We start from the raw sequence: 26,011 nt of genomic DNA on the forward strand, positions 1-26,011 counted from the left end.
CATTGCATGACAAATCAACCATTAACAGGTGTAACTAAGAACATGTTCCTGCTTCTTGTGCAACATTTGTGATTGTGGATGTCAAAATAAAAGCAGTCCTGTCCACATTAAACATGGCTTAATAGAGACAGTTTCAAACACAAGTACACTAATCGGCTTCACTATAACTCTCAGCATTCACAGACAAAGCACTTGTCTTTTGCTGGACACATTTTCCCCAAAAATACAACATGCTAATGTTCTTAGCACAAGCCTATGGCATTTTACATTGTAGCTATAAATTAACCTAGGACTAGCAGACTTTTCCTCTACTCATATGAAACCAGGAACAACAGCAACATCTAACAAAGGTTACAGTACAAAATTCGGCTCCATTGCAGCTCACAAGGTTCACCAACAAAACAACTGTCTTATACTAAACACGTTTTCCAAACAAATGCAACATGCTAATGTTTTTAGCACAAGCCTATGGCATTTAACATTGTATGAATTAGCCTAGCAATGAGTGGAGATTTTCTTTACTCATATGAAGCCAGGATAAATCACACACAAGTCTTGAAATGCTATTTTTGTGGAGGCTTTATTGTCTTTATTTGTCTGATTCTGATTCTTAACAATTTATTGTTTCTTATCTGTAAAATGAAAGTAAATAAAAGCTTTGTTTCCATTGAGGGAAATGGTTTCAGCTTACAAAAATAGATAGGAGGTCTGCGTCACCACAATGTATAGTAACATTTCTGGGGAGGTGCAAGTCCAGCTATGGCGTCGGGTATGGCGTCGATTGGACACAGAACTATAGATCCCACTTTAGAAAAGACTGTGAGTGAAATGTAGTTACACTCTCTTACAAAGATGGCTACTTTTATGATGGAAATATGCCTAATTTAGCTTTGCCTTTAAAATATAAGACAATCTAAAAACATAAATATGCAGTTAATTCCAAAAGTGGACAAACTCTTCCAGCCTGCGCATCAGGTTTATGTTAATTATTGTGTTTTGCCACATGGAGGCAGCAACAAGCTGTGAAGCTGATATGAGGAATGTGTCAGTTGCCTATTTACACATCCACTAGACAGAGAGAAGCATCATCATTTATTTGGGGTTGTGTTTCTGGCTCCTTGATTAATATAAGTCTAATACTCACTATCTTTTAGCTGTGTTTTGTTTTTTCTACCAGCTCCTGAGGGAAACATTTGGCTCTTGAGCTGCTAAATGCTCGATTGTGTCTCTAACCATGTCTGTCTGCTGTTTGAGCAGGCACACTGTGGGTTTATCAGAGCTTTTTTTTTTTTTTTTTTTTACTGAAAACAGCTTTTGTGAAAACACAAAAGAAAAGCAAAACAGAAAATTGTGGGGGATAATTAAAACCAAAAATGTGCTGAAACACACTATTAAAGGGACAGTTCACCCTGAATCAGAAATACAAATTTCCTCCTCTTACCTGTAGGGATATTTATCAGTCTAGATTGTTTTGCCGTGAGTAACCAAGAGTTGGAGATATCAGGCGTAGAGATGTCTGCCATCTCTTAAATATAATAGAACTAGATGGCCCTAGGTTTGTGGTGCTCAAAGCAGCAAAAATACATTTTAAAAAACTCAACAACAATGTCTCTTTCCAGAAATCATGACCCGGTTTCTCAAGATAATCCACAGACCTTGTTGTGATCAGCTTCATGTAGGAACCATCCAGTCCAAAGTATATTTATTTCTAACATTTGCTGTTAGTTAACCATGACGTTTGCTGAAAGGCAAACATATCCAATAACTGTTACTCTTCTTAATATTAGTTTCTGTCTCTCTCCCACTTGTTGCATGCTCATTATTGTATCACTGAGGAAATATGTGCTGCACATTCCCCTTTGAGCATTTTAGTTGAACAAGCTACAATGAGATGTAATTTACACCTATCCTGCTCCTTCAAACAAAACTCACCACAGCTGTCTATCTGTTGGTTCCCACTTGTTAACTTGTTTCATCCATTATACCTCAGGTCTCTGTAAAGCAGTTTATCCCCTGCACCTGTTTATGTCTTCAGCTCAGCACTCACACAAAACTTAACACAAGACCACATCGTGAGCCGGTTATCTTCACCTTTAAGTTTATTGACATCTCTAAAAACCTAACAGTGCATATATGAAGACATCAGACCAACAAAAAGTCAATTTCTCCTGCATCAGCTCTTAAAGTCCAACTTAACATTTTTGCAATTTACCTTTCTTCCTCTGTGATTGCACAAACGAAGACTCAGACGTTTTATTGTCAACTGTTTTACGTTAAGGTCAACCCGCAGGAGAACATGGGAAGAACGTTTCTCCCTGCAGCGTTATCGGAACCAGGTGCTGAAGGTGTCAGCGAGGCTGCAGACTGAGCTAAAGCGCAGGCTGGTTTTGATTATTATCCAGTGAGGACCCTATTTTCTGGGTCACAGCATGCAAAGAGGGCACATTTTTTTAAGGTAGATGGGGCACCAGTGAAGAGACGGGGACAGAGGAACCCTTTCACCCCAAAGTCCCTCACATTCCAGGGGTGGAAATGCTAAACAGCTTCCTGCTGAGAGAGATGTTTCCTTTTACTAAAAATACTCTGGATTCACATCTGGGTATAAGTCTAAGAATAACTGCTGGTAATTTATACATGAGAGACAGACGTTACCAATCACTGCAAAATCAGGGCTGGGGCTGCACAATATGAAGAAAATATGCCGTAACATTGTTTAATACTGCAATAACAATAATACTCACAAGAACATTAATTCCAACATTGTTTTTTGTTTAACAAATTTAATGTTGTACCGAACACAAAATGCACCAATAAAAAAGACTGATAGTTACATTTTAAATTGCATTTTTCACCTGATATGAACTCAAAAAGTCCCTGAGTGCAGCATCACAGTCTGACATTGACAAGATGATAATAAAACAATATACTATGCAGCCCTAATAAGTTGTGTTTATCTTTACCTATTTGTGTGTACTATGGACATTTCCAAAATGTTTTGGCACAAAGAAAACAGTTGCTTTATCATGTTTAATCAATATTTGCACAAGATTCTTTTTCTTAAAAAAAGATGAGTCTTTCATTTATCTTTAAAGGTCCAGTGCATAAGATTTAGGGGGATTTAGTGGCATCTAGTGGTGAGGATTGCAGATTGCAACCAGCTGGAACTTCTCCAGGTTAGAATTCCCTCAGTGTTCATTGTTCAGGGGATTTTTTACTGGGAGCTGAATTATTTGCAGAGGTCTCTTTTTCTCCAAAACAAACAGACCAGGTGATTAAAACCAGTAAAAACGCTGAATAGAGAAGTTTCATGTTATAAATCAGTGTTTCTCTAATGCTGTTTAGCATGTTGGAGATGGGCCGCTAGCCCAGCACCTGCTAATGTGTGCTCACCTTTCCTCTCTGATAACTTAAGATCCAGATGTTAAGGAGGTTTTCCAAAAGCTGAATGATCTGCAGAGGTCTCTACCTTTCCAAAACAAATGGCCCAGGTCATTTGAATAGCAGAAAAGAATAAAGCAGTTTCACAAAGCTTTTGTCTGCAAATGGTGGGCAACACAAATACTCTAATAGCCCTATCTAGAGCCAGTGTTTGGTTTGTCCATTCTAGGCAACTGTAGAAACAGGGTGGTGCAACATGGTGATCTCTGTAGACGAGGACCTGCTCCCTATGTAGATATAAATGGCTCATTCTAAGGTAACTAAAACACAATGATTCTTTTTCAGGCGATTTTACACTACAAAAAAACCCCCACACTTATTATATCATACTCTATTTCTAGTTAAAGCATTTTATGTATTCCAGCATTCTCCCAAATTTAAAGGTGACATAAACTGGCATTGAGAGAGTGAAAGAACTTAGTTTAACATGCTTGTTTAACAGCTTCCAGATGTGAATTGATGCATATATTATTTCATGACTGTTGAATTTAGGTTTGGAAGGTCTGGAAGGAGATAAGAAAATAGCTCCTGTATTATATGGGGAGTGGTCTTCTCTTTCTAATAATAACCATTTATGAGAATCAGTGGAAAATTTTATATAAAACATCCAAACACGGACATTTACAGCATTGTTACTATTGGGCTTTTTATTCTGCCAGTATATCCTCCTACATCACACACACTGGAGCTTCAACTGAAATATTTTTGGCAGAAATAGTGACTGTGTTACACAAGAAATACTTCTCTGCACTTCATATGAAAGACAACATGACAAACTGAGAGCAACTTTATTAGGTACACTTGTATAATCTAATGTGATCAAGCTGCTCTGCAGTAAATTCTGCCTTTACAAAGATAATAATGTCCAGTTTTTACTGACCCTGTAAGAGAGGTTTTTATTTAACTGGAGGTGTATTACCTAAGTTGTTGTTTGCAGTGGTGTTGAATAGTCAGATTTGAATTGTCAGAATTTTAGACATATCTTTATAAACATAATGCACTCCAGTACACACTATGATCTCAATAATAACACAGACTTATGAATTAATCAAAACTTTGTAAAGGTAGAATTCTTGGCGAGCTGCTGTATTCAATCACAGTGAATAGATGCACCTAATGAAGTGTCCGGTGTGTGTGTGTGTGTGTGTTTACATATCAAATTAATATATATTTTTTACTATATGTGAACAACAGCCTACAGTGTGCCTAACATGACTAAGCAGCCTCTTATGCAAAGCAAACCTCTCTGACAGCATGTTGGATGCTAGATTAACGGACACTGACATCAAGCAAAGACTGTAATAGGATGAAGCTCGAGTGGACAGAGCACAAATAGACCTGGACAGGTCAACACAAACTTCATGCCTACTGTCCATACGGAGCACTTTGTTCAGCCTTGCCAGCCAAGAAGCACCGTCAGTCGTCTACTGGTGAGTTTCTTTGCTTTGTTGGTAACTAACTGTCTTGTTTGATCCGTCATAGCTTTGATATTATAATTAATATTAGTGTGACAAGTTCATATTCTTATCGTTTGAACTGCTCATTATGTTTGCTTGTTACTTTAAAGTGATATTTTGGATTAAGATTGCGATGTTACTGCAACATCAGTTTCATCAATGTGTGCATCTTAACATTAATGTTTAATTCATAATTATAAAGTTATGTATATATTATGTAGCTCTCATTCTCATGTTAGAAACAAAAGCTACATGTTGTGAGCAGGCTGCCATGGAGCTGATTGTACCAGCAGCTTAAACCCATAATGAAATAAGTAAAGTGAGTACATCCCTATTTATCTTAAATCCCTGCTGGATGCCAACTTGTGTAACTCCTCGCGTGGCTGAAGTGGGGCAGCTGACTTTAGCTTGTTTACTGGTTACCAAACTAACATGTAAACAACATATAATGTCAGCTTTTTTGACTTGGATGGAGCCTGACCTCCTGACACAGCAGATGGTCCAGACATAAACACAGCTTGGCAAGTTTTCAAGCTGACACGAGTCCTATGATGTGTCTCGTTAGGTGTCTTGCCCCCTACTGCTGACCTTTGAATGGTATCATTAAATTAAAAAAGGGGCAAAAAGGGCAAAGAAGTCTCATAAATGACAGAGTGTCCACTGATGAAGGAAAGAGAGGAATCCCTCGCAGTATTCGTGGCGTTCATGTTACACAGTGTGGACAGACAGCTGAAGCAATACAAACAATAAGATGCAGTAAAACTTAAAGAACTTAAACTGAATCTGGAAGTAAATGCTTTAGCTGTGCAAATATTCTCTCATACCCCCAGGGTTGAGGAGTAACAAGTTATATTTAATCAGGATTATGTAATCAGATTGCAAAAAGAAAAAAAAAGTAACTAAAATAAGACCAGATTACATTTGAAAAACAATGTGTGATAAGATTAGTTACATTCTCAAAGATTACTTGATAACATTTTTGAATCTAGATTTATTTTCTAGATAAATCTAATAAAATATATTAAAAATATGCATTTAAAAAAATCATATTATTATTTAAATTAAATTATTATTATTATTATTAAAATGTTATTATTTTAAAGGAAAAAGAAAAATTATATTTTACACTTCTATTTTTTCCCATAAAAACAAATATTTATCTAGTAGATATATCTAGAAAAAATATTAAAAGTATGTATATTTAAAATATATATATATTGTTATTTAAATTGAAATTAATATTAAAAATATATTATTTAACAAAAAATAGTATTTATTTATTTCCTATATTTTTTTTCCTATAAAAAAAGTATAAAATACAAAAATATTTTTGAAGAAAGATGGGAAAACATGGTTTAGATATATAAAAGACAATGTTCCCAATGATCTTTGATTATATAACAGCTGACGTAATGAGACTGATAGCACAGGAGTGTTTCTTGTTCTTTATCATTCACATAAATATGTGGCTAACTATGTGTCCATGTTTGGGTACACACACAGTCATGTGTGCGAGCATGTATGGTCAGGTATGTGAGTATCGTGTGTTGTTATCTGTGTGTATCTACAGTGTACCTAGTTGTTATATGATGCATCCTCTAACTTATATTTGAATTCATGCGTTTATTTAATACATCCTATGAAATAATGGATAACTACTTTGTTTTTTTCATTATATAATTGTCGCTGATTTCCTGATATTGCTAACGCTTTTGTTTGTTTATGTTTTATGTATGTATTTATGTATTTTCTTTTACCTTATTCTATTTGTTCTCTACATATGTTAAATGACCTTCAAAAATGCAAATGAAATAGAATAAAAAAAATAAAATAAAATCACTCCAATGTCACTCCAAATCATTGTACATGTTGAATATGCAAAGTGCATTTTATTTGGATTGAAACTATTTTGAGATGTTTAAAGTGAAATTATAATATAATATAATGTGGAAAATCATATTTTTGTGTCTAAGTCAAATTTGTAATACATGGTGCAATATTATCAGTGTTTGGTTTATAAATAATCCAAGTATTCAGATTACATTAAATGTTTTGTATTCTGATGGTAAACATTACGAGTTACAGAAATTTAGTTACAGACTACATCTTAATGTAATCTGACCCAACCCCGTTTACACCACAGACACCTTCTCTAAAGTTTAAAATCTGATGACATGATGTCTTTATTAATCGCTGAACATAAATTATAGACACATACGTTTTGTTAAGTCACTCCTTTGCTTTCCGACCAACTAAAATGAATTGCTCTTGACATCCAAGTGTTGGGGACATGTGCCTGCAGTTGATTTTTTCCTGTAGTCCAGACAGATATGCAGCACCACCTAGTGGCAGACCTACTTATGACCATGTGCAGCATTGTTGATGTTTAATCATGCTCAAGCTCAAATCCTATTATCTTTCTGGATCAGACACCGCAGCACCTGTTGTTTTCTTATCCTATTAAAACCCAGTGTGTGTGTGTGATCATAAAGTAAATGTTCACCCCCCTTGTGTCCTTTCAGTTCAAGAATGAAGCTCCTGCTGGGTTTGGTTGTTCTGGTGGTGACGCTGGGGGTCCTTCACTCAGCCCCAGAGGACCAACCCACAGGCATCTCAGAGGACACCTTGAAACGTGAGTCAGCACAGAGGAATAATAATGTTTTTTATGTTGACTTTACTTATTTTTCAATGGAACATGTGTGATGTACTCAGTATCAGTATCAGCCTAATACAGGCCAAAATCACTGGATTGGATATTGGGGAAACAATTAAGTATAATCCTATGTGATCCATTAGCCTAAACTGTCACATTAATGCTTAACTAAAACATACATGACATTCTGTATGGATGAGCAGCATGTGTCCATGAACAGTAGAGTTACTTAAGAGCAGTGGTCCCCAACTGGTCCGGCCTCAGGGTCCAGATTTCTTCTTAGTCATTAGTTCAAGGTCCACACGGTTTAATGTATTCAGCATCATACTTGCGTTTGGCCATGTCAAGCTAGTTTGCTGTCTCTATCAAGCTGCTGTCTGGTAGTCACTCACTATACAGCAGGAGACAACACTTCAAAATAAAAGCTCTGTGCCAGATATTCACTGTACTTAAAAATAAAGTGTTTTTCTACATACTTGACACGTTTGTGAGTCACTTGCGGTCCATTCAGAGTGGACCCACTTTTGGACTGTGACCCATCAGTTGGTAACCACTGCTTTAGAGCTGGCACTATCTACCCTTACAATTTTTTGTTAGCGCAGCTCACTTGATATCAGGTGTAATAACAGCCTAGAGTTTCAGTGCTGAGTGCCTTAATGTCCACCATACTGTGGTTGACTGTACATTTTATACTGGAGATGCTATAAAATACATATACATTGAGTGTTGAGTTATATCCTGTATTCTACACTGGAATTTGAATTCTTCTGTGATCCTAAATGCTCAGATTTAAACTTTTGCACCAAGATGCAGTTTAAAATAGGGGGAGTAGGGGGGAGGTAGAGTGTATGGCCCGGTGGAGAGTTCAGTCCGCACATATGTCTCTCCTTGGCTCTGCCTTCCCTATGCTCCTTACTTTTCTACCTACCTATGCTCTTTCCTACTTTTCTATTCATCTAACCTTCCCGCTTCACTCCCATTCATAGTCTCAATTATGCGCATCAAGGGATTGTAACATCTATCCTAAACTGAGCTGGACTTAAATTTCATTTTGAATGTTTGAATGGTGCTGACAAATCAAAAATGCTGCTACAAGTTCTCTGTCTGAAAACATTTAAATAAAAAGCAGCAGCAGTGTTGCATAACTGAATCACATCCTATGTATTATCATCATGTATTTCTTCCTCTAGGGGAGTCTTACAGTTGGAGCATGATGATTTTACATGGCTAAGTTAAGCAAAGTGCATCCATGCATATTTATTCTTGACAGTTTTGGTTTTAAGACAGGGGGAAAGACAGTACTGGATTGTATCTGCAGATAATTGAGGTTGCTGTGTTGATATTGGACATGAAACAGTGGTATGGAGCCATCGTTGGTTAAAAGTAAATTTGTTTACCGGCAGCATTTAATTAGCATTAATTTCATGGAGTCAATAGTTTTGACTAAACTTTCCTGTTTGGTCTGTCAACATCTCACCCATTTGTTTTACTCCTTCTCTCTCTCAGAGTTGTCCCTGAATGGCGAGAAGCTTGTGGACGAGGAGGTGAGGAGAGCTCTGTACGGGGTGAAGCAGATGAGGGAGGTGATGTGGAGGAATGAGCAGAAGCATGAACACCTCATGAAGTCCCTCCGACACAGTAGCGAAAAGAAGAGGGTAAGACCGACATTATAACCTCTCTTGAGAAAGAAAGCAAGATGGACAAAAACGAAAACTGTTTCCTTTTCTGCAACTAGGGGGCAGACCAACTGGCTAAGGAGGTGACTGAGAAGCTGGAGGAGGCAGAGGAGCAGTGTAAAGACTCCCTGCAGACTGAGTGGGAGGAGTGCAGACCTTGTCTGGAGGATGCATGCAAGACCTTCTACACCTCCACGTGCCGCAGGGGATTTGGCACTTTCCATGCAAAGGTATGAAAACTACAGTTCTGACTTTCTAACTTGAACCTCCAAACTCTCGCAGTATCATTGCCCAAAAAATTTCAAAGGGGGTATATTACTGAGAAAAGTTTGAGAACCACTACCTTGAAATGTCTTATTTGTCCCCTCATCACATCTATGAGTTGTGAACACTTGAACTTAACACAGACTGCTTCACTTTGCTTCACATTATATTTCATTAGAAAAGTTTTTTGAGGTCTGATTAGGATTAACTCTACAATATTCAACAAGAATAGATTAGAAAAATTAGAAAAAATGTCAACTTAAGTTTGTTATTGAGACAACAGTAAAACAAACTTACCTTCATTACTTTTCATTCTGTAGGTCGAGAACTTCTTCCGCCGAGTTTCCAGGCGCTTCAGCCCCCGTGAGCCTCCCATGGATGCAGGAGACATCCTGGTAAATCAGGGCCCTGATGCCACCGACACTGAGGTCGACCGCATTGAGGATTCCTTCAACCGCCTGGCCAGCAAGGTGGGCATGCTGGTGAACCGCAGTGTGGCGCTGGTCTCCAGGATGAGCAGCAAGCTGGACAAAGCCCTCCAGAGAGCCTTCCTAAACGACACCGACATCCCATTGGAGGAGACCGAAGCTGATCCCTACGACCCCAGCCGCGACTCGGGCTTCCTGCAGGGTGTGGGACTGGAGGAGGTGCTGGACTCCTTCTTTGACTTCGGCAAGAGTGTGGTGGAGGAGTTTGGAGCTGTGGTGACGCAGGTGTTCGATGACATCCATGAGGCAGTGGAGGAAGAGAAGAAAAAAGGTAGTGGACTGAGCAGTTAGCTGGTGCCAGTGAGGCCTAAATATGTCAGACAAATACCACAGTTACAGATTCCTCTGGTTGTATGTGTGAATTTATAAAATATCTCCGGCTTTGGCACCAAAACCAGTTTACAGAGATGATATTTGTTGCTTTCCATGAATATCTTGACCCAACAAAACACATCTTAAGACAATGTCAATGGACAAAAATACTGATCTAAATTTTAAACACTTTTATTTGATGTAGGGAGGCAAAGTTTCCCCCGTTTCCTGCAGAACAGGAGGTTGTGCCGAGACCTTCGCAGACAGACTTCAGAGTGCTGGCAGCTGCAGAACCAGTGTGAGTCCTGCCAGGGGACTCTGCTCACAGGTGAAGCACCACCACCATTACAGCTTGTCATTACCTCAGCTGATGTCTTCTACATACATCTTACAGCTCCTCTTCCTGTCTCCAGAGTGCCCGAGTGTTCGGGAGCTGCACGTGGAGCTGGACGAGGTTTCCCAGCTGCTGGATATGTCCAAAGAGCAGTATGATGAGATCTTGTCTATTGTCCAGCGTCACACTGATGAGACAGTTAATTGGCTTAGCAACATGGCAGCTGAGTTCAGCTGGGTGGCTGAGGCTGTGAAGAACAACAGCACTCCTGAAAACATCTTCCGCATCACCAAGGTGAGAAGGAGTGGAGGGAATTTGTATCAAAACCTCACCTTGTGTGAAGCTGAATTTGTGAAGAACAGTGTCTTTCTCGCATGCCTCCACAGAGAAAGTTCTTGATGGAGTAAAAGGGGGCTTCAACACTATAATCCAAGTCCCAGTCGTATGCTCAGTACTTCCCATACACATGCACTTTCACTAAAACCTTACTATTGAAAACACCTGTGGGCGAGATATTCCTTTACTGGAGACTGACAGTGGCTGGTGTAAGACATGTCTTCTTTTACCCTCCAGGTGGCGCCAAAGACCAACAATGAGCAGAACCTGTCTGTGACTGACACCAAGGTGCAGGTGAACATCCTCAACTCTCCTCCACTTCTCCTCTCTGTTCCTGGGGAACTGGAGCTGCAGGACCCAGCCTTCATCCAGTACCTGGCCCAGGAGGCTCTGAACAAGTACAAGGAGATGGTCAGGTGAGAACTTTAATGACCTCCATTAGACCATAATGCACTAGTGGCATCACAGGGTTAAAGAGACAGATGTCATCCATCTTCTCTTCCCCAGACTCTTTTGTCCTCCTACTTAAGATTTTCTTGAAATAAAAACAGGCACGTTTTCTTTAAATAATGAGCTTCAGGAAAAAGAGTGCTTGAGTTTTCTGATAGTTGGCTGCAATGTTTTCTACTAATATTAATTCTGACCTAAATGCATTCTCTCTTCCTCCACAGGTATGAGGACGAATAAAGCTACCATCTCTTTTTCTAAACTTCTACCAGCACTTTCTTTGTGAACAGAACTAGATTGTGTTCCTGTATAGTTGGCATAATCTTGTTGAAATGTAAATACACTACAAGTGAACCATGTCAATCATTGCTGTGTGTTGAATGTAAAAAGAAGAAAATGTACTTCACACCTGTTGTCAAATGGTGTACATAAATAAAAACAAATAAAATAAAACAAGCTATCCAGTCCCTGTATGACCAAAGTGAGAGCTCCGTCCACATATCTGGCGTGAAGTCAAACACGTTCTCAAAGGGTTGTCCCTTGTCACCGATCCTGTTTGTGATATTCATGGACAGGATCTCAAGGCACAGCCGGGGGAGGAAGGGGTCTGGTTTGGGGAAATCAGAAATGCATCTCTGCTTTTTGCAGATGATGTGGTTCTGTTGGCTTCATCACACCATGACCTCCAGCATGCACTGGGGCTGTTTGCAGCTGAGTGTGAAGCGGTCAGGATGAGAGTCAGCACCTCCAAATCCAAGCTATGGTTCTCTGCTGGAAACCAATGGATTGGCCCCTCTGGGTTGGGAGAGAGTTACTGTCCCAAGCAAGGGAGTTCAAGTATCTCTGGTCTTGTTCACTAGTGAGGGTAGAATGGAGCACGAGATGGGTCAGCGATTTGGTGTGGCGTCTGCAGTGATGCAGGCTCTGCACTGGACTGTCATGGTGAAGAGGGAGCTGAGCCGGAAGCTTTCGATTTAGTGGTCCATCTACGTCCCAACCCTCACCTATGGTCATGAGCTCTGGGTAGAGACTGAAAGAATGAGATCGTGGATACAAGCAGCTGAAATGAGTTTCCTCCGTGGGGTGGCTGGGCTCAGCCTTAGAGATAGGGTAAGGAGCTCGGACATCCGGAGGGAGCTCAGAGTAGAGCCGCCGCTCCTTCGCATCAGAAGGAGTCAGTTGAGGTGGTTCAGGGCGCCTCCTGTTAGAGGTGTTGTCCCACTAGCAGGAGGGCCCGGGGCAGACACAGAACATACTGGAGAGATTTAATATCTTATCTGGCCTGGGAACGCCTTGGGGTTTCCCAGGAGAAGCTGGAAAGTGTTGCTGGGGAGAGGGACATCTGGGGTGCTTTGCTTGGCCTGCTGCCCCCGCAACCCGGCCTCAGATAAGCAGATGAAAATAGATGCATGGATGGAAATCAAATAAAACTTGTGAGTTAATTAAAAATGTCTACAAAGTTACAAGCAGATGTTTTCCACGTCTCACCGGGCTTGTTGGTGGATGAGTTGTCCAAGAAATGTACGATACTTCAACTCAGGCCTGAATCTGAACGAGGATCATTGTCAATTGGTGACAACAAGAGAGTTAAAGGAAACGTTTGAGTAAAACTTTTATTTTTTTCTGTACAAAATCATATTAGTTACCATTCTCAGTAATTTCATTATCATCTCCCCACTAGTTCAAGTCCCATCTTTAGGAACAATCACATATTAGGTTCTTGTGAGTGACGCACAGAAAGAAATACAAAACAACGTTCACATCTTTGTCCAATCCCTAAGCTTACTTATTAAAAGACAATAACAAGATGCCTTTACATCTCAGATTTCCCATCATACCGCTGGACAGACAGTGGAAGTACCTCAAAGAAATTATTTGACTTTTGTGTTCTTGGTATCTACAAAAGCACGAAAGCCCTGACCTGACCACAGCGTGTGCAAGGTGTTTGTTCTGTCCGGTTCTACTTACTTCACTCTAGAAGTAAGAAAACCATAAAGGGGAGCTCGACACAGGTAAATACCACGGTAGAGTTTTTGTTCCATGAAACAACACTGATTGACTTTGCATAGTTGCATTCACAAATTAAAGAATGTGTTTTGTGTTGTTGGCTTTGGATTAAACTTTCCCTCCAGCAGACACAGAACTAAAGACATTGACAGTGTTAATCAAGAGTTTCGAGGGATTTTACTCAAAGAACAAAACAGCTGCATGTATGATTTACACGATGATGTCAGTTTAATAGATGTGACAGTTTCCTGGACCATCTATGACGGGATAAGTCACCTACTGTGATGTTAAACTGTGTAGATGTGTGCAACATATGTACAAATACGTTAGAGTCTTTTACAGCAATCAGAAATGAAGACAAGATGCTAATTTCAGACAGAAATGACCTTAAACTTAAATTTCACAGCTCAAACGTCCATTTCAAAACATTTATAAAATGTTAAACAGGAAAAATGTTTTCGCACTTGTATATTATCAAAATACCTCTTTATGATTTTAAGTCCCCGTTTAAATAAAAAAATGCAAAAGCACAATAAAATCGACGTGATTCCCCATTCAAGTGACCGCACTAAATACAATTTGTAGGTCTTCTCATGTTCTCATTCACCCACCTGATCACACCTGCTAAAAATACATCTGTTTGCACATACTGTATGTACATCTGCTTTGATCTCTCGGTACATTCTTTCATCTGTAAAGTACAACACTTCTCATTTGCTTTGCCTCACACCTCCATCGAAGCTTTACAGATGCTGCACACACTTGACAGCTCAACCACAGCTGTTGGTCACTTCAAAAATCACCTATCAACCTACGTATTCAAACCAAACTCATGTACATACAAAAGATCTTGACTCCAATATCAAAGAATTGTGTTGTAAAATAAAATAAAATAAAATAAAATAAAAAGGGGGGGGGGGGGGGGGGTTTGGAGAAAAGGGAGGAAATGTATCATTTAAAAAAAGTAAAAAAATGGTGCATCTGCAAGTAGCCGTTGATTTGAAACTAGAAGACAATCCCTCTCTCTCTCTCTTTTTTTTTTTAAATCACAGTGTTGTGGCCAGTCCATATGGATTATTCTGATTAGCAAGGTTCCCAGAGCTTAACGTACCAGCACCAATCTGCACAGTTGGACACTTCCCCAAACATTTGGTCCCCTCGTACACAAGGGACAAACCTCTACGTCAGAAAACAATTTCTTCTTGCAGATATACCAGTGTGGTTGTAGACTAGTTTGTAGCATTAAAACCTCTTTCTCTGCAGCCTCGTCAAGGCTTTTCCCCATGTTGAAGTCCTCTGTTGTCCCAAGCTTTGCTCTCCGCTGATGTACCTCTGTGTGATGCCAGAGTTCGCCCCCCAAATCCCCCAGACTAGAGGTTGTCCCCTGGCTGGTACTGTGGCTCTGTGGCTGTAAAGTAGTCTTCCAAAAAGGACTGGATGTATTCGAAGGTCGGCCTTTCGTCTGGATCCTTCTTCCAGCACTGCCTCATCATCTCGTGGAGGGACTCGGGGCACCCCTGTGGGCAGGGCATGCGGTAGCCTCGTTCTACCTGCTCGAGTACCTCTCGATTCACCATACCTGGAAAAAACACAAAGGAATATGGTGTTAATGGACTAAATGGAGTGCACTTGTTAAGTGTGCTGATCCATAAGTATTTAAAATTTGCCTAATTCGTCCATTTGCACACACAAGCCAGCTATGATGCGAGGCAGTGACCTAATCTTTAGTTAAATCTGGGGCTCAATGTCTTGCTCAAGGATACATCCACATGTGAAAAGCTAAAGCTGTTCCCTATAATAAAGGTTATTCAACCTCTAAACATGCTTGGTTTCATAACTAACAAGTGTTAAGTTTGTTTTTAAAAATATTTTGGTTTGTAGCTTTAATTTTGCCATTTCTATAACAACTAAAGTTCCTTGTATTTTTGCAGGAAATTGATGAAATGGACAAAAAATAATGAGACAATGAGAGGAGCAGGAACAGAGATTAAGGGCAATATGGTGGTGTTCTTCCTGCATTTAGCGCCATCATTCGAAGTGACAGTGATGTAGTTGGAAGGAGGGAAAAAGACAAGATGGCTTCGCCTTTGGGTAACCAAGGGCGTGCCTTCGATGCCATTAAAAACCAAACATCCTTATGCTCTTTGCATATATTACAAACAAGTTGCATTTCTAGCAGCAAAAATGGCATCCCAAAATGTAAGTGCAGAGGATATTGTGGATGTTATGATACATTTTATAGTGTTTTGGCTAACTCTGATATTCAACTGTATTTTTTCGAGCCGGAGTGTAACATCCTGTCCGAAGAAATGCAGCATAGAAAGGGTGACACTGTGGCTGCCTAAGAGGGAATGACCAGCAGGAACATTTGAGAACCTTTTGGCTCAAATTGCTCCCCAATGCCGACAGAAACTGAAACATTCTGCTGCCAACAATGGCAGTTCCTGTTGGATGCTGTCGCTGACGCTCGGAGAGTCCATGTGTGCGTCACTAAGCACGAAAGTTTACTTCTCACTTGGACGGAGGCTTGCTGGAGACCTTCCAGAAGATGAACTGGAAAAGACAACCAAGACCAGCAGGGCCAAGAGGACCCTGAGACCGCTGAGTGAGAACTTTTTCGCCAAATGCTGCTGTAAGCAGCTGTAAGCTTTAATTGTGAAAGGTAGAAAACATTAGAAATAAAGTGGTAATGCACCGCTGTGGACAAAAATATCCTGCTGCTGTGGCACGCAGGAGGATTTTATTGGTTCAATTGACGACATTTACCTTCAACACTAATTTGACATCCACATAGGAGGTGACAAATTTTCCCTTGAAATGAAAAACTAGCTCCCAAAATCGTCAATATATGTTGAATTTCTTTTGTTCAGTCAAGACAATCATGTCAATGTGGCTTTGTCCTCTGTAGGTTGACAGAAGTTATTTGAGAGAACCTATGACAAGTGGATTTTTCCAAAGTTTTCTAGTCAAGAAAAAATGGTAGAAGTTTTGATTAGGAAACAGCCTAGTTTGCAGCCTGAAGCGGTAGCAAATGTTGGCATCATGCAGCTGACAGCAGGAAAGAGAAAATGCCCACGCAAACCACTGTGTTAAAGAAAAACGATGAAGGAGAAAAACTTCAACAGCCTAGGTGGAACATGGGTCATTATTTCCTCTAAGACTTGCAGCCAATTTCAAGGTCAAAACACATGCTGGGCAAAACACAGTTAGTATTTTGTAGAAATAAAATCTAATTATAAATTATTTGATGTCCCAGTGGTCTCTGGCTAAAATACTCATAAGTCTAATGATCACACAAGGAGAAGCCCCACGAGAGCAGCGGGGTCGTGAATTCCTTCCCAAGACAGGAAGACAGTGATCCTGAACCCTGTGACACGGCACTGAAACAGCTCCATGGGGAGCTCAACTGCAGCTAAAAGAGGTTATGACACAGAGACAGCGGTATGGTCACAACCGCATCCTCCCCCGCCTCCGCTCCATCACCCCCCACCCTCCCATCGCTCTGTGGGAGAGTGGGTATCAGATTATCTCACACACTTGGGGAGAGGAAAAGGCCCAGAGCGACTGCTGAGACCAGGATATGATAGCGTTGGTGGTGCGTCGGATGCTGAGGTGTTTGCGTGATTTATGTCTTGGATCTGAAATTCTCCGCTCTCATAACATGCCTGTCATGAGTGAGCGTATGTATCTATATACGTACAGACTAAAATAGAATAAAGATGATGTGTTCCCATGCTTGGTACGTGCTTTACCTGCCTCATACTGCTTCTACGTTATCAAACAAGAGAATAGAAATACAGCTCCACAGCACAGCAGGACAAGAGCCACAAATGTCCGGTGAGTCATACCACAATTTGAGAAGGGAAAAGTGGGGGTTCAGCTTCCAGAATCTTCAGCTCTGGGGTGAATAATTAGACCCGACGGTTTGCACTAAACCAAGAGGTCCACGGGAGCCAGATGGCCCTTTACAAGAGATGGTGGTTAAGTCTGCCATATGGCACGCTCTGTAATCAGTGCCAGTCAGACAGTCATCACCTCTGCAGTACTGTGCTCAACCACCAGGGGTCAGGACAGAGGTGACAGACGGCAGGAAGAGGGAGATCATGTGTGAGAGAGTAAGTGGTATTTTCCCATGCACTGATAAATCATTAGACATGTGTGGTGACTCATTTCAGCTATATGTATCCTGTGTGTGTATTCTGATCTACATGAGTGAGAAAACACTATTTAAAGCTTCAGATGCTGATGAGTGGCATCCCAGAATTACCCTGAGGCAGAATGAATTATTCCCGTTTTCCATGAAAGGAACTAGAAGACATGGGCAGCATATTCAAATAATGAGGAACTTTAAAACCAGAAACTGACAGAAACGGCAGGAAAAGGCAACCTCCAGTGTAAAAATGAATATCTATGAAGCTGTTATCGTTACCTGGGTATGGTACTCTGCCCTTGGTCACCAGTTCAGTCAGTAGTATACCAAACGACCAGACGTCTGATTTGATAGTGAAGCGGCCGTACAGAGCAGCTTCAGGGGCCGTCCACTTGATGGGGAATTTAGCACCTGGAAAGAAGAACAAAAAAGAGTCAAGCAGAAGGAATAGGCTTTGAAATGATATATATAACTAGGGCTATTTTCAGTAGTGATTAACCCTCTGGAGTAGGGTCCCACTGCAGAGCTCCAGGCTCAGGCCCATCTCCATTGCCAGGACCCATGGTGGAAAAGCACGTGTTCATCACGATTCCTTATCAATAAATAACGTTTACATGCCACTGTATTACACAGCGCAGTATACTGTTTTATTTCGCTCATCATTAATGAATAAAGTAGTCCACTTAATGTATATTTCATACATTGTTTCAAGTCCATGCTGCCGTGTAAGTGTGGCTATTATCAGCTGACTGATCTCGTTTGGTTTCACGTTTAAGCTACGTACATGTTGTCTGTCATGCTCATGGTCAATAAATAAGTGTATTGTATGTCACACACCCTCCACCAATAACACCAAGGTGAACAATACAACCTGATGTTTTGAAATAACTGTAACTTACAAAGTTATATAACACAACATAAGCAGCAAACAACTTGTACTAATTTTATAAGTTTGGTAATGTTTGCTAGCCATGCTAATGTTGTTAGCAAACTTGCATCATTTCAGTAAGTTTTCATATTGTTTTGCTAAAACAAACTCGCAAGATTAGTACTATTTATTTGCTGCTTAACTTTACTGTACTTTTGAAGTTACAGTTACACTGAAATATTAGGTGGCATTTTTGTTTTTACATTGGTATTACTGGTGGAGGGCGTATGGCTTATTCAACCTAATGAGGCCATGCTATCTTGACGACTGTCTTTGCTGGACGCAGACAATTTCAGACTTCCTTCTCCAAGCTTGAAACCATAAACAGTCCTAGATAACAGGTGGGCCTGAGCCTGGAGCTCCGCAGCTGGACCCTTCTCCCATTTTCTCAATTATTCTATTAAGATTTTAGTCTTTAAAGTAGTGGAAAAAGTAGCAAATCCTCCTCCTTTTTTTGCTTGAAAAAAGACAGATATAATGAAGCGATTCTCAGAATACTTGATGATTAATCTTCTGCTAATCGACTGATGACTCAATAAATTATGAGAACATTGGGGCCTTTAGCGGGATTTATACTTCTGCATCAAATTAATGCTGTACCTATGGCGTAGCTGTCTGCGTCAACATGGAGCCTATGCTGTAACCTACGCTGTAGCCTGACATACACCTCCCCAGAAAAATGACTACTCATCGTGGAGATACAGACCTCCTGTCTATTTTTGGAGGCTGAAACCATTTCCCTCAATGGAAACACAGTTTTTTCCCCTTTAATTTCACAGATAAACAATAAATTGTGAAGACAATAAAGCCTCCACTAAATAGCATTGTAAGTCTTGTGTGAATTTTTCTGGCTTCATATGAGTAGAGGAAATCTCTGCTAGTCGCTAGGCTAATTTATACAATGTAAAATGCTTATGCTAATAACGTTAACATGTTGTATTTGTGGGGAAAATGTTTCCAGCAAAAGACAAAGTGTTTTGTCTGCGAATGCTGCGAGTTGTGTACTTGTGTTTGAAATAGTTTCAAGTAAGCCATGTTTAATGTGTGTTTTGAATCAACTAAACTTTACAGCACTTCACAGAAACCCTGCCGCCAACTTATGTTTGGATGATGACAGAAATGTGTGCTCTTATACTCCAGTTTAAGTACGGATAAAATGTTCTTACAGGAGGTAAGACCTGGCAGTGGGGCTCCAGATAATCATTGTCATCATTGATTAATTTGCTAATTCTCTTTTTGATTAATAAATCAATAGTTTGACTTACTGAAATGTAAAATAGTAAAGAACAAAAAATTCTCACAATCACCCCTTCATCAGGTCCAACCTGACATATTCAAATTTCTTTGTCTAGCCAACAAACACTCCAGAACTCAAAGATATTTAGTTTACTGTCACATAAGATAAAACAGAAGTAGAAGTCAGAAGATGGAACTAGTAAATATTTGGCATTTCTGCTTGAACAGTTACAGCTGTAAATCCAGTGTTGTCGTCATGGTGAGAGCTAAATTGAAGGTCCTGAGTAGGCGTTAAGGGCTCAGAATACATCCCTTGTCTATTTATAATAACACAAGTCCTCACAAATGCAGACACACAAACCCGCATGTGTCCACTTCTTACAAACACACACCTTGTCTGGCGGTGTACTCGTTGTCCTCGATGAGCCGAGCCAGGCCAAAGTCGGCGATCTTACACACCAAGTTATCAGCCACCAGGATGTTGGCGGCTCTCAGGTCCCTGTGGATGTAGTTCATCCTCTCAATGAAGGCCATGCCGTCTGCGATCTAAGACAGGATTGGACAGGCAGACAGGGGTCAACAAAGAGAAAATGTAACCAAAGCACAGAGTCAAGGAGGGATTAATGCAGGCAAAAAGAAAACAGATCATATGCAGCTGCAACAACAACGACCAATCTTTAACACAGCTATCCACAACTATCTCTTTACGCTGGCTGTCAGGTCCCTCGGGGGCACCTCAAGGTTTCAACCCGCCATGGTCTAATTCTCAAACACTTTTCCACTCTGCTGAGTGAGGAGAAGAGAGGGAGCCTGGGAGCTCGGAGAGGCGAATTAAGAGCAGATCACAGTATGTGACTGAGCCAGCGAGCTTAAGTGGCCTCTGATGTGCAGTGTTTAAGTGCCACAGTGGCAGTTAAGTGGTGGAGAATGAGGGGAGGCACATACAGTGGGGGAGGAGGAGAGGGAGGGTAGAAATGTCAGGTAGGATATTAAATAAATATGACAGCCAGATGGAGAACAAACTGATGCCGTTATTCACAGGGACTGAATATTTGACTCATACACACCTACACACACACGTCTGGGAGCTTGCCCACATGCAGCTCTCTTTGTTTTATTGCTGGTGCATGAAAATCCATCTCTCTCACAGATTTAAAACAGCAGCTGGGCAGGTAAGAGACAAAATGACTTTCTGTGCTCTGTGTTTTGATCCTACCTGTGCAGCCATGTCCACCAGCTGGGGCAGCTTCAGATATTTACCGTCTCCCTCCTTCAGGAAGTCCAGTAAACTACCTGTCAGAATTTAGAAGAGTAAAGCAGAATCAATATGTCTGTCTGGCCGCCGCACAAACACAACACCAAAATTCATCAGAAGACATTCAAATAACCAAAACCACTCAAAGGCAACACGACTGCAAAGATCATAAGAGTCTTTTTTTAATTAAGTTCAGTTCGGTTTTATGATTATTGGTCACAGAAACCAATCCAGTTTCATTCTACTTATAATAAGAATCATAGTAAGAGTTCTAATCCAGTTTAACAGGCATACTAAAATCACAGCCACAATATCATTTAGATTCTTTTCTATTCAGAGGCAGGTGATCGATATGAGATGATATCAGTTATTATCCTTATTGTATTTTTCTTGGCTGCTTGCCACAATCTGTCTGGTGCTAGGCTGCTAGCACTGGGAATTTTAAAACAGAGGAGGATCTAAAAGATGACGTTATGTATTGATATTTTCATTTTTGACTTGAGCGGCTGACTTCACTAAAGGCCACTTGGCTACAGAAACAGGTGACATGCTGGCGATTTGACCAGCTGAGCTGCAGGTGACACCATCAGCCGGCTTGAGTCGAGCTCAGACCGGCGAGTTCACACCGCTGCAACTTTTGTCTGCAATGTTTTTGCAAAATGGTTTTGTCTCTTGGCAAATATTTGGTCTGAACTGGAAGCAACAACAGGCAAAACATATTTCTAGTGCTGGGGGGACTTCAAGATATAGAAGAAAACTGGATGAACATCAAAGTATTACAAGCCTCACTTTAGTTGTGTATGCCATATGCAAATTTCGCTCTACTAAAAGAGCAGTGGTCCAGTCAAAAGAACTATGTTTGAAAAAGTGCTGCCCCCGACTAAGAACTTTCCTTGTCATCCAACAGTCGTCATTTAGGGCCATAAGTCAACTAGTCGCCGCATGTTTACGATATTTATTTAATTATTAAATTATATATTTTGGGCGGGGCAACACAATAGTTTGAGTTGAAGGTGTGAGAAAGAATAGTATCAGTAACATTGTTAACACTGTGCTACATTACAGAGAAATACAAAACCGTACTAATGAGCCTTCATTAATATAGGCCTATATTTTGTCTACAAGTGCACATCACACACTGAGCGAGCCGCCTGTTAATGACGCAGCCGGCAAAGCAGTAATGATTGTGCTAAGTGGCTAATGGGCATGTAGTTACTTCCATGTTTCACATGATACGTCATGTTTGTAGTTGACCAATGAAGATGAGTTTACATATCACCTTGGGTTCGTCCTTCACCTTCTCAAAATGATCCCACACTTTGGATTTCCTGCCCAACATGTTATTAACTAGCCTGTGTGATAACCGCAGGTACCAGCCCTGGAAATTAGAGGCCGTACACATGTCTTTAACAGCCTGGAAAACGCGAGGTCGGATGCTGGGCGCTACTCTTGTGCCTTTCTTGTGCCAGCTTTTAAAAGCGCAACGGCAGGTTGTGTCTGTGTGGTTTTGATATAGGTTTTGATTTATTTTGACAAGACACAGCTCCTAATAGAGTTTCACATTTGGTTTTTTTCCTTGTTTTCTGCGACTAAGTGACCAATGGAAGTCACATTACCAGGTCGCACTGACCTGATTCAGTCTATATAATTGATTTACAACTTTCAGATTTTTTGTTACAAGTGCACTCGTGTCTTCTGATGCATTTCTACATGTAACTTGTGCTTATTCTTGACTTCTGGTTTGTAAGAGTGTCCCGTCCTTACCTTTGCCCATGAATTCTGTTACAATGTAGATGGGCTCCTCAGACACCACGGCATAGAGAGGCACCAGTTTGTCGTGTCGGAGTTTCTTCATGATCTGAGCCTCCTGCAGGAAGGCCTCTGGGGACATGGTGCCCGGCTTCAGGGTCTTGATAGCCACTTTAGTAGTGCCATTCCATGTGCCTGAATAAAACATGATAAAAAAAATGATCACTCCAGTTTGAAGCAAACCATAAACCAATGTTGCATTTCTGCAGCTTGAAAGGAATTATTGAGGAAATAACTGATCTGGGGCATTTCCAATTCATTAAATGACACACACTATAACACTGAAAGTACATTAAAAGACTTTTTGACCCCTTTTAAGTGATTGAAAAGTCAATCCTAAAATCAGCTGTTGTGATCTCTGGCAGTATTCCCATGTGTGAAGAGTAGCTCAGTAGAGAAAGAGCAGGACAGCTAAAATAATCAGCCACTTCCTGGTCCAGAGCCACTTACTCACGCCCTGCTTGCATACAATGAGCTGAGGCAGGAGATCTACTGCTTCCGTCATAAGGCTGACCTTCATGAATGAATCATGCTGAATAAACTACACACATGCACAAGCTGAAGGACAAAGTAGGGCAGTGATGATATCTAACAATAATATGAGCTGGCCGGAGCATGGGAGAGCAACGGTGGTTAACCAGCACAAGCCGGTACAATACAGTTTAAAAACTAAATGTTAAACAAACACGAGTAAGGAGGAGACTTTTAGTAAGAAGTCGTGGCTGAGCAGGAAAGCCATCGAGAGCAAACAGTGCAGGGAGAGACAGAGAGGGATTCCTGGGATTGCACAGCGGAGGCTTGCAGGTCGAGGCTTGCTGCAGGCCAGGCTTAATGAAAGACCGAGTGATGAAAGAAGAGAGTCGTGTTCACTGAAAGGCCCCCGTCTCACATGCAGGCCGGAGAACTGAAGCGTGGGAGGTGACTTGTGATTACTGAGCTGTGTGTGCGTGTGCGTGTGCGTGTGCGTGTGCGTAAACCAACAGCAATCAGCATTTACATCAGTATGTGGGCCAGTGAGGCAGCAAGACAAGCTCTTTACTGAAGTCAGTCCCACTCGACTCTAAGCTCAAATGAGTCATTCTGCAAACTAATTCAGTTAATTTGCATATACTGCTTCTGAGTTGTTGGACATTAAATTTACATTAGTTATGAATAATGTACAGCGGATGTTTTGTTCTTGTATGTAAGCCTAATGGCCGAGTGAGTGTATGGCCATGCAGTTGTTCATATTCTTTACTAATTCATGATCAGTGTTAGCATCAAACATCAATACAGCAGAGTGTATTCATGCATGTGTGTTGCTGACATAGGAAGGACAAGGCTGATCCTAGTGAGTCCTGTCAGGAGTAGCCGACCTTCAACGGCTGCAGTCTAATGCTAATAATAGCATGTTATATTTGTTTGGAAAACATATTTAGTATAAGACAGTTGTTTTGTCAGTGAACCTTGTGAGTTGTAGCATTACCTGTTTTTAAATGTTGCTGTTGTCCCCGGCTTCATATGAGTAGTGAAAAAAATCTGCTAGCCGCTAGGCTAATTCATACAATGTAAAATGCCATAGACTTGTGCTAAATACATTAGCATGTTGTATGAATGCTATGAGTTATAATGAAGCCTATTTATGTATTGTCTCTATTAAGCCATGTTTAATGTGTGCTTTAAGTGTGTTTTGGGCGTGCATCGAATCAACTAAACTTTACAGCACTTAATAGAAACTCTGCCGCCAACTAGTGTTTTGGAGTGAGTTGGAATGAGTTGCCTTTTTTTCAATGAATTATACAAAAATAATTGGAACTATTTTTGTAATTTCACTTGCTCCTGCAATTTCATTGCAAAAAAAATGCCAAAAAACATTCAACATGCATCGCAATTCTTTAAAAAAAGGCATCAGGCATTTTAGGCCGCAACAATCCTAAAAAAAGCCGACAAAATCCTGAACAGACTAGTTAACTGTGTTGTAATATTGTCCAGTTAGCTACCGAGAGCACAAGTAGTCACTATGGGTGCTTTCACACCTGCCCTGTTTGGTTTGGTCCAATCGAACTCAAGTTTATTTGCCCCCTAAGTGCTGTTCCTTTGGGCAGGTGTGAACCCAAAAAAAACCCAAAAACAAACAAACAAAAAAAACAAAAAAAAAACAGGCAGAGACCTTCTTGAAGAGGTGGTCTCGGCCTGGTTACAAACGAACTCTGGTGCAGTTCGTTTGTGGCGAGAACGTTTTCTGACCTCGATCTGAACCAACTGCAGTCACATGACACATTGTTTGGGTTAAACATGAGCATGTTACAGTCCTGGAGGATTATTAATGTGCACCTCCTCCTGTACTGCCTTAATATGCACATTCAGCATATCCAGTGCATCAAAACATTGTTTTCTAGTTGGAGCCGCGCCTCGTTTTCAAACTGTATGGTTTGACTAAAATGAACAATGACAGCAATATAGTCCACGATGACCAGTGCTAAAATCAACCTGCGTAGTTGTCCCTCCATTGTGACATTAGAAAGAGTCACATTTATCTTGCAAGTGTACTCTTCTTCAATGTTTTGTCTACTTCCTGTATTTTTCCCGCATGGAAATTCTGACACATCAAGAGCAGCTTTCTCGTGCAAGGCATTTGATCTGGTCCTCTTGTAAAAGTTGCTGTGAGAACACAAACCAACTCTAGGCAATTATGCAACTTTGGAACAAAATTAGTCCCTGATTCAGACCAAAGCAAGACAACTCTAGGTCTGAAAGCACCCTAAATCACCAAACACCCAGCACCACTTATTTCCAGAGGCTGTGCAGATGAATGTCACAGCACTGGCAAAGACAGTAAAAACTAATGGCAGAAACATTTGTTCGGAGTGGGTTCTGTGGCCTCAAGGTTCATTCATAAACCACTTCACAAGACAATAATGATGTGTGTGTTTGTGTTTCTGAAACGTATACTGTCTGCTGGAGTACAGCAGTAATGGTCTCTTACCCATCCAGACTTCTCCGAAGCAGCCCTGGCCCAGTTTGACCTCCAGTCGGAGGGACTCTCGTGGGATTTCCCAAGCATCCTTAGCTAGTCCCTGAGTCTGAGGCTTCACTGTGGGGCACACAGTTGTCAGCTTGTAGCACAGTCCATCTGCATGTTCTGGACAGGAACAGACATGTAAAGAGGGGGGTGAAGAAAACAGAAAAAAGACTGAGCTTGTAGTTGGAGCTTGTTAGCGATCAGTGTGCTAATTCACACC

The 26,011-nt window shown here is 40.8% G+C and overlaps 2 protein-coding genes across 2 annotated transcripts in view; one reads left to right on the forward strand and one right to left on the reverse strand.

Moving 5' to 3' along the window:
• The first annotated feature begins 4,759 nt into the window (after positions 1–4,759).
• Positions 4,760–11,865, forward strand: clul1 (clusterin-like 1 (retinal)). Its single transcript, XM_033651133.2, has 9 exons — positions 4,760–4,868; positions 7,418–7,527; positions 9,055–9,203; positions 9,284–9,454; positions 9,809–10,247; positions 10,494–10,616; positions 10,702–10,916; positions 11,196–11,374; positions 11,630–11,865. The coding sequence occupies exons 2-9, from the start codon at positions 7,425–7,427 to the stop codon at positions 11,643–11,645; spliced, it is 1,395 nt and encodes a 464-aa protein (XP_033507024.2). The 5' UTR covers positions 4,760–4,868; positions 7,418–7,424; the 3' UTR covers positions 11,646–11,865.
• Positions 11,866–13,016: 1,151 nt separating this feature from the next.
• Positions 13,017–26,011, reverse strand: part of yes1 (YES proto-oncogene 1, Src family tyrosine kinase) — a 40,050-nt gene continuing 27,055 nt past the window's right edge. Inside the window, exons 7-12 of the mRNA XM_033650782.2 lie at positions 25,756–25,911; positions 22,746–22,925; positions 20,943–21,019; positions 20,119–20,272; positions 17,842–17,973; positions 13,017–14,991 (exon numbers count right to left, since the gene is read on the reverse strand). Coding sequence (XP_033506673.1) covers positions 14,783–14,991; positions 17,842–17,973; positions 20,119–20,272; positions 20,943–21,019; positions 22,746–22,925; positions 25,756–25,911 — 908 coding nt within the window. The 3' untranslated portion in view covers positions 13,017–14,782. The remainder of the gene's footprint in view (positions 14,992–17,841; positions 17,974–20,118; positions 20,273–20,942; positions 21,020–22,745; positions 22,926–25,755; positions 25,912–26,011) is intronic.

This window comes from Epinephelus lanceolatus, chromosome 12 (assembly GCF_041903045.1).
Source record: "Epinephelus lanceolatus isolate andai-2023 chromosome 12, ASM4190304v1, whole genome shotgun sequence".
Classification (NCBI taxonomy): Eukaryota; Metazoa; Chordata; class Actinopteri; order Perciformes; family Serranidae; genus Epinephelus; species Epinephelus lanceolatus.

What these genes read in the sequence shown, in the direction of transcription:
- clul1 (XM_033651133.2), top strand. Translation starts at nt 7,425, where the DNA reads ATGAAGCTCCTGCTGGGTTTGGTTGTTCTGGTGGTGACGCTGGGGGTC. An exon ending in TTGGCACTTTCCATGCAAAG is followed by an intron (nt 9,455 to 9,808) that starts GTATGAAAACTA and finishes TTCATTCTGTAG; the next exon opens with GTCGAGAACTTCTTCCGCCG. An exon ending in ACATCTTCCGCATCACCAAG is followed by an intron (nt 10,917 to 11,195) that starts GTGAGAAGGAGT and finishes TTTACCCTCCAG; the next exon opens with GTGGCGCCAAAGACCAACAA.